The sequence below is a fragment of the Adelges cooleyi genome, unplaced genomic scaffold (genome assembly GCF_023614345.1).
Source record: "Adelges cooleyi isolate 19-005CV unplaced genomic scaffold, UGA_ACOO_1.1 ACOO_flye_CR_arks_rails_tigmint_CR_PRNA_30, whole genome shotgun sequence".
Taxonomy (NCBI): Eukaryota; Metazoa; Arthropoda; class Insecta; order Hemiptera; family Adelgidae; genus Adelges; species Adelges cooleyi.
In genome coordinates, this window is record NW_026095971.1 from 22723165 (window position 1) to 22736157 (window position 12993).

Consider the following 12993-nt stretch of genomic DNA (forward strand, 5'->3'; position numbering starts at 1 on the left):
CACAACGAAATAAATAAAATACGATATAAACACAATTATCAATGTAATATTATACAAAATCGATTCCTACAATACCCTAGAAAAATAGCAGGTTAACTTAAATATGTTTACAGAATTGAAATCAAACCAGCCTGATTTGGCATAGTTATGTCAGGCTTTTAGGTCTAAATCATCCAAACGAAAAAACATACCACTTCAATACCATTAAAGTGGGTCAAAAGATATTCACTGGATTTAAACTTATAATTCTTACAACAGTTTTCTGCTACCATGTCTCATAGGTACTTTTGTATTGCACGGTTATCAGTCCACACACATCCATCAAGATTGTCAATTATATTATCTTCACTAATGATTTTCCCTTTAGTTGAATGATTAAATATCAGATTGGTAAACATCAATCGTATAACCACTAACCAGCAACCTCTATTTCTTTCTGTATATACAGAAAAGTTAATTTTGAAGTTTGTAGAAAATAGGTTAAATTTTTTGTGTAAACTTGAGCTATTAAGACAGTATAGTAGATACGTTATTTGTTTTAATCAAATACATATTATTGTTTTCAAGTAACAGTATTTTTTGTTTCTAAAAACGTTTTTCCGTTAGAATAAAAAATAAAAATACAATTTTACATATTATACACTATTCTTTAGTTATATCTTAGTTAAGTCTAATTTTAATTCCTAAAACTACAGTTGAAAAAACAATTAAAGAATATGTTGCTGCCACTTTTACGAAAAAATATTAACCCGTTGACGGTCATGACTGCTATAGCATGTTGCATGCTATTGACACAGCTACTTACAATTAGTTCGGTTTTTAATTTAGGAAAAAAATGTATCTAAAGTGTAACAACTAACCCTACTCTCCTCTATAATAAATTCAAATGAGCTGCTTAATTTTATCATAATTTTGAAACGAGTAGATTATATTCCGCAAATTTTGAGGCAGAAATACACCCAAAATTTTAGCTAGTCAAAAATTAAAAAGAAAACGGTATTATAATGAGTTATATTAACCATGATTATTGATTGACACTTATTAGACGATGATAAATATATCTCAATGTATAACAATCTTTGAGTACTAAGCAGATAACGTTCATTTAGAAAACCAAATTCCTTCAAGTACATGTTGTACTTAACAATGCTATTGCAATACCTATTGAAAAGTTTGTCAAATTTGTCCCTTTCTAAATTACTAACAAAATTATAGTAATTTTTCTTTTTTCTTATATTTAAAAATAATGTTGTACAAAATATAAGTAATCGGTGTTTATTTGAAAGGAACAGCGATTTTGGATTCATTTTTCGTTAAGACATATTGTATCTTGAAAAATTGTTTTAATTACATCTTAAGATAGTTTAAAACATTAAAAAAAAAATATATATATATATATATTTATATACATATGTTTTCTATACTCTTATTAAAATACTATCCAATCAGCTAATTTTCGTCCATAAATATTCATTCATTCTCCATTCTTTAATTTCATTACTGCTTTCTTTCTTTCTTACGAGTTTGCTCGTCTCTACGAATCGTTTCCATCTCTTTTTGTCTCCTTAATATTGATGCTTCTTTCCTTTCTTGAGCGAGTTTTTTAACGGATACACCCAATTTACTACAATAGCCTCGAAAAACTTTACTAAATATTGGTAAATCTATCCAACCTAAAACAAAACGAAAATTTTGAATTTAAATATAAAATATAACATCATTTATTATAGAGACACGGTGGGTGCAGTTTTCGATGAAGCAATTTATTTTAGCTTCGATGTGCAGCTGAAAAAATATTGTTTTTATTTGTCTAATTTTATGTTGGGACTAAGGGGTGGTAACTTATTTTTCATTTTACTTTTTTGAGGGTACTTTTGGGTTTCACCAATTTTAATAGTATACTACATATGAGGTGCTCAGAAGTCAAACTGATTAACTCCATAAAATTACATTTTTCAGGACAGGCATTTAATGTTATTTGAAACAATATATGTAAGTACAATTGCCAATGTACTTAGCGCACTCTAGTGGTGAAAAATTCAACTACGGAGTTTTCTTGGCCACTGAAAATTATACACTTTTGTAATCCAACCATGCTATTATTCGCAATTTGAAAAAAGTGGAGTTAATCGGTTTGGCTTCTGAGCGCTTCATATATGTTATTTTTTTTTTGTCACTTTTACATCTACTAAACTGTAATTGTTAAACAGTTTTAAGACTTATACATTGTCTGACAACATCACATAATTTGGAAGCCGTGTTGTTAAAAAAAATAAAGGTTACTTATTGTAATTTTTGTAAATGCGAATGAAAAAAACTTTTTTAAAACCAACTTTTTTACAGTTTTGCATCGAAAATAAAAAAAAAAATTGTTTAATGATAAGTAACGTGGGCATCTAGTTAATATTTACGTTCTGATGCGAATGCTCCTGGAAATTTAAAACTCTTTAAGTAATTCGTAATGCTATAATGATCGTCTTCAATATATGTTGAGTTTATCATATAATTGCAAAATTGATAGTCTGAAATGTTAATAAGTGAAAGTCCGTCGCGATTGACCCATTCTCTACAATCTTCGTACAAATCATTTATTATCTGAAAATTATCGATCACTACAAATTTTAATTCCATAAAATATTATAAAATTAAAATACTAGTGTACTAAAATATACGAATAACCATTGAGAATATATACTCAACGGTAAGAGCCAGTTATTAACAAAGTTATAATACAACACAAATATACTTTAGCGGTTAAAATGAAAAAAAAAAAATTATTATAAGTTTTAATGTTTTAGTAACCAAATTAAAAAATAATATAAATATTAATCTAGACGTTATTTCATTATTTTCTTTACAACACAAGACGTATGACAATAATTTTATTTGTAAGTCTTTAGATTAAAAAAATAATATTTTCCTAATCAAAGTGTGATAGTACTTAATATTAAGTAATTAACAAAGTAGTAAAAATGTATACATTTTTAGGACGAAAATACAATTTCAGGTGAAATAATTGTTATAATAAATAAATTTAACTAAAATGATTAAGTTGAGAATTTAACTTTAATCTTATACAAGGTGATTGTTTTATCACGAACCAGTTAATATCTCACTGAATTTAATTAATAATTGAATTTTTTTTTTTTTCATTTAGTTTTTATACAATGTGATTTCAAATTTTCACAATTTTTTTTGTTTTTACCCCCTTCCAACTTAAAAGTTTAAAAGTTAGGATGGGAGGGGAAGTGCGGTTTGGAAATGCGTACAGCTAAAAATAATACTACACTCCACTTGCCTTGTTATCATTTCGTATACGAAATATCATTGCGTCTTTCCTTTCTTGAGCGAATTTTTCAACGGAAACATCCAATTTAATACAATAGTCTTTAAAAACTTTACTAAATTTTGGTAAATCTATCCAACCTAAAACAAAACGAAAATTTTGAATTTAATTATAAAATATAATGTCTTTTATTATAGGGACATGATGTGGTGCAGGTTTGATGTGTTTTTATTTGTCTCAATTTATGTCTGGACTAACCGGCGGTATCCTTCTTTTTTCATTTCAATTTTTTTAACTTACTTTTGGATTCTTTTAATAGTTTATTATATATATGTTTTTTATGGTCACTTTTTACATCTTCCGGACGGTCATTTTTAAGACATATACAATGTTTGATAACATCACATCATTTATAGGCGGTGTTGTTAAAAAAAAAATAGGATACATATTTTAATTTTTGTAAATGCGAATGAAAATAATTTCCTTAAAACTAACTTTTTTACAGTTTCACATCGAAAGTAAAATTAAAATATTATTTAATGATAAGTAACGTGCGTAGTTATTATTTACTTGATTCTGATGATTCTGAAGACCCAAAACTTATTGCGTAGTTTTTAAAGGTTTCTAAAGTTTCCTCGTCTTCTTCTACCATGTACAAGCTAAATTGATAAATTGAAATTAATTTTGGTATCCATCTTTGGTCTTGGTAGGCCCATTCATTACACATATTGAACGCATCTTCTATAATCTGAAATTTTTTGATCATTATAAAGTTTAATTCCATAAGAAATTATAAAATTTAAATATATCATATACTCAAATATACGTATAACCATTGAGTATATATACTCAATGGTGTAACTTACGTGCTAATAATTAAGAAGCAACAAAAAAATGTATACTTTTTTTAAATTAATTTTAAATAAAAGAACAAATCCAATTTCTAAATTTTTTATTGATTTGGAGAGGAATGTAATTTTTTAATTTACGATTTTTTTTACTAAAAATATAACAAAATTTCCATTACACGAATTCTAAAAAAAAATTTAATCCTAAATAATGTTTGTAATTAAAAAAAAAAAAAAATTTGCATTATTTTATTACCCAAACTAACAACTAAAAATGATGTTAAAAATTATTTTAATGATTGCTATAATTTAACACAAATAATATACTTCAGCGGTTGAAATTTTTTTTATAAGTCTTTTAATGTCTTAGGAACCAAATAAATATTAATCCAGTTATTATTTTGTAATTTTTTATACAAAACCATACGTATACTTTAATTAATTGGACTAAATTGTTTATTACTTTCGGATTTACAGATACCAATAATTAATTATTAAATCAAAGAGTGATAATTATATTTAATAATAAGTAGTAAAAATGTACACATTTTTAGGACCAAAATACAGTTTCAGGTGAAACATTTGTTATAATAATTTAATTTAACTCGTAATTTAAATGATTAAGTTACGATTTTAACTTTAACTTTATACAACAATATCAAAAATATTGACAAGAATGTTATTTGTAAGTCTTTAAACTAAAATAATATTATTTTTCTAGATAAGAATGGCTATTTAGGAAAACTTTTACCTTTATGTTATAAATAATTCAAACATTAACCAAAATATGAATAATAACCTAATAGTTTTAAAATAATAGTATTAATTACCTCATCATCAGATTTTCCAAATATTTGTATGTTTTGGAACTAAAATGATCATAATTTCTTGATAAGAATGTCTCTTTTGGAAAACTTTTTACTTTATATTATAAATAATTCAGCAAAATATTCCAAAAAACCTAATAGTTTCAAATGAATAGTATAATTACCTTAGCTACTATTTCCAGTTCAGGATTAGCTGAACTTGAAGCTTCAGGTAGCTCCAAATCCATGTAGCTAGCCTCTAGGATATAAAAAAGTAACAAAATAGAGAACAATAAAAACATTGTGCTGTTCTATGAAGTATAAACTAGAGTTAAACTGTTAGACAAAACTTATTATTATTATCATTATTTATTTTGAAAATTTGCCAAACCAAACAAACACATCGATGTTATTAACAAAGAGGTGTGTAACTGTTCTTTTTAATTTTACAAAAAATAGGTTAGAAATTGTGTATTGCAACACTATTACAAATTTTCAACTTGTATCATTATTTCGCTCGAATCTGATTTTTGCTTATTCGTGAGCACTGATTTTACTTGCTTAGAAAATTGATGGTTATATAGTATTATACCATAGGTTTAGAGTGTTTTCGAATCAGAGGGTCTAGTACTGACGATTCGGTAAACTACCGAATTTCTAATTACCGAAATCCTTTTTACCGAACTCGGTAATCGTTTCCGAATTTCAATAGTACTGACTCGGTAACAATACCTGATAACCGTTTTTTTGCCGAAAAAAACCCACATTTTACCGAAAAGTCCCATATTACAAAGACCCGGTCATTAAAAAAAATATATATATAGCTATTAACGGTTGTACAAGGTGTCTTTGTAAGAATCGATTGGCCATATATTTAAAAAAAAACAATTATAGCGAGTGTTATTTATTCCTGATTATCGGTGACAATTATATCGATGGGAGACCAATATTATTATCATTTAATGGCAAATAGAAGCGCTACTGTTGTAAAAACCGAACAAATATTGATTTTAAACTCAAATTCTTACGAAGTCATAGCAAACAAACAAATAGATAAAAATTATAAATAAAATCGCTTAGCAAATTTCAATGCTAAGGTTTTTTAGTCTAGATGGGAAACGTAAGGTACTCATACTCTGATGTTTTATTTTAACGGTGACTTGGCGCCGACCACCTGACGTTAAGACCTATTGAAAAAAGTTGGGAGAGGGGATTGTTATTGTAATTTATTATATTCAGGGACACCATACATAGACTAATATTACACAACTAAGTATGTCGGTTAAATAACTTATACTTTACCGAATTCGGTAAGAGGAACCGAACTATTTTTCGGTAATTTTTGTCAGTACTAGCAAAATTCGGTAATTTCTTTTTACCGAACCTAATTTCGTTGCCGAATCGTCAGTACTAGACCCCCAGATATACTTTTTTAGGATTTGTATACACAAATGTGTCACTATGTTGTTATTTCTATTGCGCTACATCATTTGACTATTTACAAAACAAATATGAATGGGTTGAAGCTTTCACGGGTTGAAATATTACGTGGATGACTTTCATATGTACCTTTGTCAACACGAGGATAATAATAACCTTTTTTTCTACTGGATCTATATACTGGAATAGCAGCTATATAAATCGGAAATCGAATGCGATTGGAACTTTGGTTGGCCAAACGTCGATAAAGTCAACTTTTTCCCCCCGAAACCGGTAAAAAAAAATTTGTCGGTTATCCAACTTTCAAAATTAACTTGCTATAACTTAGCGAAAACGGTCGAAAGTAGTCAACAATTTTATCGATTATTTATTAGGCGTTTAAAAATCTCAGATACATTTTTTCGACACGCTGCTTTAACCTTCTTTTTAAGCGCAGAAAGCACACGAATCTCAAAAAAGTAAAAAAATCATCTGGAAATGACACTGTATTTATGCCTAACATTTTAATAAAATAAATTATATAATTGACTGCATAATAAAATAATAGGTTATTTTGAACAATGCCCAGATCTGTTTCAGGTAACATATTTAGGTTTTTATAACATTTTTTAGGTTTCATATTAGAATTAAATTTGTTTTAAACGTTTTCTTTCTAACCAACAACTAAATTCTATATAAATACCTCTTCCCGATGAATGATTTAAGCCACATCTGAAAAGTTAACATTTATTTTAAAAATTATATTTTAAATACCATATTCTAGGTTTGATTACATTTTTTATACAATTTTAAGCCAGAAATAATGTTTAAAAAAATACTTACGAAACATATGCTGCTAGACTAAGTAAAATTATAATCTTGATATTCATCATATTTAATATGATACTGGTATAATATTCAACTGTAACGATGTACTTGTCAAACTCGACTGCAAAATCACACTGTGTGTTACTACAGTAATTTTAAGACAAAATAGACTATTCTACAACTGATTGACATGGTTCATTTCAAGTTTAGTTTATAGGATTTGTATACACACATGTGTTAATACGTTTTCGTTTCTACCGCGCTATACTATTGAAAAATGTAGAAAAATATGTACCTACAAGTATGGGGGAAAAAACCATTTTAATATTAAAAGTAATTAATTAAAACTGTTATACCAATATTCCAAGGTATATCCGAAACATTTATCCTGCGCTGTTTCGCCAATGTGGGGGGTCATGCTTTTAGAAGTTTATATATATTTTTTTTATGTTATGTTGGTGGTTTTTCTCGTGATACCGAATATATTTTAAACGTTTCTGAAAAACCCATAAGCATTGATGATCTTTTAGAACCGCGGTTGTGTTGAAAAGGCTATAAATTATTTAGTCGCCATAAAAATGAAAAACAATATAATAATTATTATATGGCTTCGTTAGTCACTGCCGTTGGACGGAATAAATAAAACTAATACTAAACAATTGTCCTATTTTTTCCTTCAGTGGTTGTACAGTTTTAATATTTTGATGGAATTAAAAAAATGTATTACACGATGTACATCTTTTTTTTTATATTTTAGATAAATAATTTTATATTTTTGTAAATTAAAACGAGAAAAAAAAATAGTTTTAACAATTATTAAAAACGAAGCTAACGACAAACCGACGTTCAACTAAAACCTATTAATTCAACAGTGGATATTTATATAAAAATTATAATAACCCAATTTATCTAACTAATTGATTTAAAGTCTTTCAAATGCTTTACGGTTATTGTAGAAATCTAATTTTTTTTAAATATTTCAAAAGGCTTCGGAACTTTTGATTGACGTTATAAACTTCAAAGTTCAGTCAAATTCTCTTTTACCAAAAAAATAGCTTAACAAGCATAACTAAATTAATATGCAGGTTGCTATTAGAGATTCCAAACCCCCCCCCCCCTAAATCCTGTTACCCAAGGGCGGAAAAATCACAATGACCTTGAAATATCATTGTATGGTAGAAAATAAAAAAATGATTCACATAGGTGGTTCTATCATAACTTAAAATCGTCAACAAGTCATGTTGGCCTTGAAATTCTAAAGACCATGAGTATTTGTCGTACACCGTTATTGAAATGCAAGTTTAACATGGGTATCTAAAAAATAGACAGTCTTTTGGCTTTGCATAATATTTTTAACACAAACGAGCATTGTATTTTATTTATGCAAACAGTGCAAAATCTAAACGCACATCGAATCACACAAGTATTTTCTAAAGTAAAAGAATTATGTTTTCGAGTAAACGCTTAGGCAAGAATTCAGTAAACAATAATTTAATAAAAAAAACCAGTACGCACGGATGAAGTGAAACTTCTTCCAGAGTCATTCAACTGACTGGCCAGACTGTAATTTTTAATCACATATAATGAATTCCAATAAGAGTTTCCAAAAATTATTCAGTTTTTTATTGATTGGGTAATCTGGTAAAAACGTCTTACGTATTTTTTGTTATTCCATTCTTTATACCATGGAGTTCATTAAAAATATGTTCATAATACAACTTGTTCGAACAATTTAATCTAATTACATTTAAAAAATGCAATTGATCACCAATTATTTGAATAAAAATCCACCGTCAGTTGTTCCCACACGTTACCGAACACAAAATTACATTTGAAAACGCGATATCTATATATATATATATATACAGGATGATACATTAATACACAAACTGAAGTGTCTCCAATCACCAAAACTACAAGAATTACAGGGTTTTAGTAGGAAATTCGAATGTTTTACAACGATATATTATTTTGTTTTCATTATCGATGAGCAAAAAGTAGTCAAAGTAAACGAATATAGCCAAATAACGGCTGAAAAAGTTTAGTACTTTTTCTGGGGGTCTAAAAAGGTGGACTTTTTAAACTAAAATGCAAACTAATACGCTTGATTTTCTATTTAAATAAAGAATATTTTGCTGATAATACAGAGCAATCTTTAGCAATTGATATTTTGATTATTTTTTATGCTAACTACTAAAAGTAACTATAATTATGTAAAATATTGAAATTTGTCATAAGCAGTCGAACAAATAAACGGTGGCCTTTGTTGACAGTTGTTAAAGTATACTTATGATGTGAGTCTTTTTTTTTTTTTTGCGATTCAGCTGCTACGGCTGACGATACACAAATACAAATTTATACGTCTTGGGACAAAATATATATTATAGGCAAATTGTGAAATGTAGTGCCTAAATTTTTTTTTTATGTAACTAACTAAAAGTTGTAACAGTAAATCATTAAAAAGCTCTCTTAATTGTAATTTAATACATAAAAAAAGGTAAAAGAAATAAGTAAAAAAATTCAAAAATATGGAAAAATGCTAAACAATTAAAAATCGTCATTAGCAGTTACAATTTATTACATTTTTTAATATAATTTGATCATCTCCAGAAAATATTTATGTCAACTGATTGTATAACGATATAAACGCAGAACATTGTTGTGTCGCTTTTGACTTATTGACTTCGAATAATAGTTTCTGAAAAACTTTTAGTGATTAAACTATTCTTATTATCGTCATACTGGTTAAATTTGAATTGCCAATTTTCTATAACATCCTCACTCGCTACATTAGTATAACATTAAGTTATAATTTAAATTTCATGATAACTAGTACCGTAATTTGGGTAAAAGGTGGAGTGGGCATAAATAGCTATCACCTAAATTTCTGGTGTCTGGCTGAGATTTTACTAAGTAGCTTAAAATTAAAACAACAAGCATCTGGTAGCAAAAATAATTGCAAAGTATTATAATTAATTATTTAGGGGTAGGTGTAATCTTTAAATTGAATTTCCTCAAAAACATGATTCGTACTAATTGTATGCAATAATTATGGGCTAATTTTAAGTATCTTATTGCCTTCACAGTGCTTTTATCAATACATATTTCATAGTTCTACTAAATAAAATATACTATCGGCGCAAAATGTCACATTAACAATTTTATGCCTTTTTTATGAAATTGTTTAACGTTCAAATTAGAACTAAATAATAAATTCAAAACAGTTTAAGAGCCCAAATTCTCTATGAATTGTTTTAAGCCAAATATTAAACACTACAATATTAGCCAGAAACTTGATGTTTGAATTAATATACTAGCTTGTTACTTTTTCTTAATATAATATATCATTATTTAAAATTCCACCACTACTCTAAATGTATTCGGTACTTCAACGAGACATGTAAATGCTCTTTCGTGGTTGCAGACTCGGCAAATCAATAAAAACTTTTTTTATTAGTACAACTCAGTACATTTTTAAGACACGCGGTTCTAACTACTGGCGTTTAAAAGAATATGAAAAGACTTTCGAGATCGATTATAGCTATAGTAAATTTTTTACTTATTAAAAAAAAAAAGTTGTGTTTACTTAGTATACCATAAGTTTTTTCTAGAAAGGGGCACATAAAACTTACTTAAAAATCTGTAGTGAAGCTTTGTTTTATTAGGGAAAAACCAAACTAAAGGGGGGGAATTACGATGTTATGGTAGTAGGTTTGTAGGTTGCAATGAGTAAGGGTAAATCAAAAGTCAACAGCTGGTATCTGAAATATATTTGCATTATGGTGTAGGTTTTTTTTTGTCTGTATAGACTGCTACTTTTTTGGGGGTGCAAAGTATTTTGTGTTTTTAGCCGTAATTATAAGACCTATTAGTTGAAAACATTTTTCAGCAGTCAGAACTCATAATATTATTACATCGAATCCTTCGAATATTCAAATAGTAATAATAATTAATTTACAAATAGTTTTTTTTCTATTATTCGAATATCCGAATAATTATTGGAATATTGGAATATTCGAATCTTTAAAAATTAGGTATTCGAACCCGAATATTCGAATCCAAATTACAACACTACTGACTAGAGACGTGGGCATCAACAGCGCCCTGTACCGGCTGTAGCACGGCGAAGATCATTAATCCCCGCCTAGCGCATTAATTTTGAGAAAATTGCAATTTTCAGATTTTTTCCTTTATCTACACTATAAGACCCACCATTGTTCCAAATTTCACGTTTCTACCTATACTGGAGGTGTCTTATAATTTTGATGATGAGTGAGTGAGTGAGTGAGTGAGTAACAAAAATGCAAATTTTGAAATCCTCCCATTTTGAAACGGCTGAATATTACGAGTTCTAATTTTTACAGTGTCCTAAGCTACATGAGTTTAATCTATGTTCCAAATTTCAAAAGCTTATCTTAAGAAGAAACAGAGTTATGTGGGTTAGAAAAACTGGGTGAATTGGTTCGTGTAAAGATACACTGGCATTGCTGGAACTTGGCCGGCGCACTGCCGTGCGCTCAGATAGTATAATATATAATAAATACATAATAATAGTATATTACATATATAGTAATATATGTAATAATATACTTATAAATATGAATGACTATGACGCTTATATAAGTTGTCAACAAACATGGATTCGGTGTACGTACTGTTCGTTTGCCGCATGTATGATCACAACAACGTGCAAACGGTTATTCAAATATATTTTGTTTTACAGCTTGAGTTTGAATGATGGCCTGGATTTTATTATATTATATGTTTTTTTGGAACGAAACTCTGGCAAACGCTTGCATAAAATCTATACTATATCAAGGTCAAATAAACCAACAGGCATTCGAAGTAGAGCCCTAACCAATTGCTAATTAGCTATTATATTGGTGTAAAATGTTATTCTTCGTTAGAAGGATATCATTCTGAAAAATTTGTTTGGAAGGGCGTTAAAAAAAACTGGAACATGTTATCAAAACTAGCTCTTCTGCTTCACTTAACCTCTTCCAGATGTCAATAAAATTGAATATCTTACATCCTTGAGATTAACTATTGATGGCAATAAGATAATTTTTTCATGGTGCCCTACCGTATGTCTGAAATTGAAAATTTTCATCTGAATTTAGTGAATATATAAAAAGTAAATTTTAAAAAAGGCTTTATTATTCAGTTTAAAAACTAATTCAAAATCAAGAAAAAGTTGTTATTGCATGTTTTAGCATCGATGCAGAGCAGAGATGCTATCGGTTTTATCATAATGTGGGCTTTTTTTTTTATCTGTATGCACTGTAACTTTTTTAATACTGGACCAATTCCTTCGAGTAGCAACTCTATAAATCACAAATTTCAACTAGTCGGTACTTCGGAGGATAAAGTTGAAAAAGTTTACTTCTTCACAGTAAAAATTAAAAAAATCGCCATGTGCGTCCACATAGTGGTGGACGCTTCAAAACCAAGCGAGTCAATGGCCGCCGCACCGTTAGTAAATCGTTCATGTTTTGCATACAACTTAATATACTACATCTATACATATATAAAAATGAATATCTGTCTGTTTCTTTGTTTGTTTGTTCTTTATGCACTAATATACCATTCATCCGATAGCCATGAAACTTTGGGAAGTTATTGAGTACCCTCCCGCGAACCTAACTGGCATAGTACTTTTTAAAAATTCTACCCCTAAGGGTGGCCTCAAACACGAACTTTGTACTTTAAATACGAAATATAAATAAATTAAATGTTTGTAACCATGTTAACCCAAAATAAACACTCGGCTTGTAACCATCGTAACACGGCACTCGAGCAAATGGTA

The 12993-nt window shown here is 28.3% G+C and overlaps 1 protein-coding gene across 1 annotated transcript in view; it reads right to left on the minus strand.

Moving 5' to 3' along the window:
• Window positions 1–1497: 1497 nt before the first annotated feature.
• The window catches only part of LOC126837975 (vacuolar protein sorting-associated protein 33A), a 58642-nt gene continuing 47146 nt past the window's right edge, over window positions 1498–12993 (minus strand). The window contains exons 13-20 of the mRNA XM_050572020.1: window positions 7203–7308; window positions 7063–7091; window positions 5126–5199; window positions 4965–5003; window positions 3857–4034; window positions 3299–3426; window positions 2412–2595; window positions 1498–1673 (exon numbers count right to left, since the gene is read on the minus strand). Of these exons, the coding sequence (XP_050427977.1) occupies window positions 1498–1673; window positions 2412–2595; window positions 3299–3426; window positions 3857–4034; window positions 4965–5003; window positions 5126–5199; window positions 7063–7091; window positions 7203–7308 (914 nt within the window). The remainder of the gene's footprint in view (window positions 1674–2411; window positions 2596–3298; window positions 3427–3856; window positions 4035–4964; window positions 5004–5125; window positions 5200–7062; window positions 7092–7202; window positions 7309–12993) is intronic.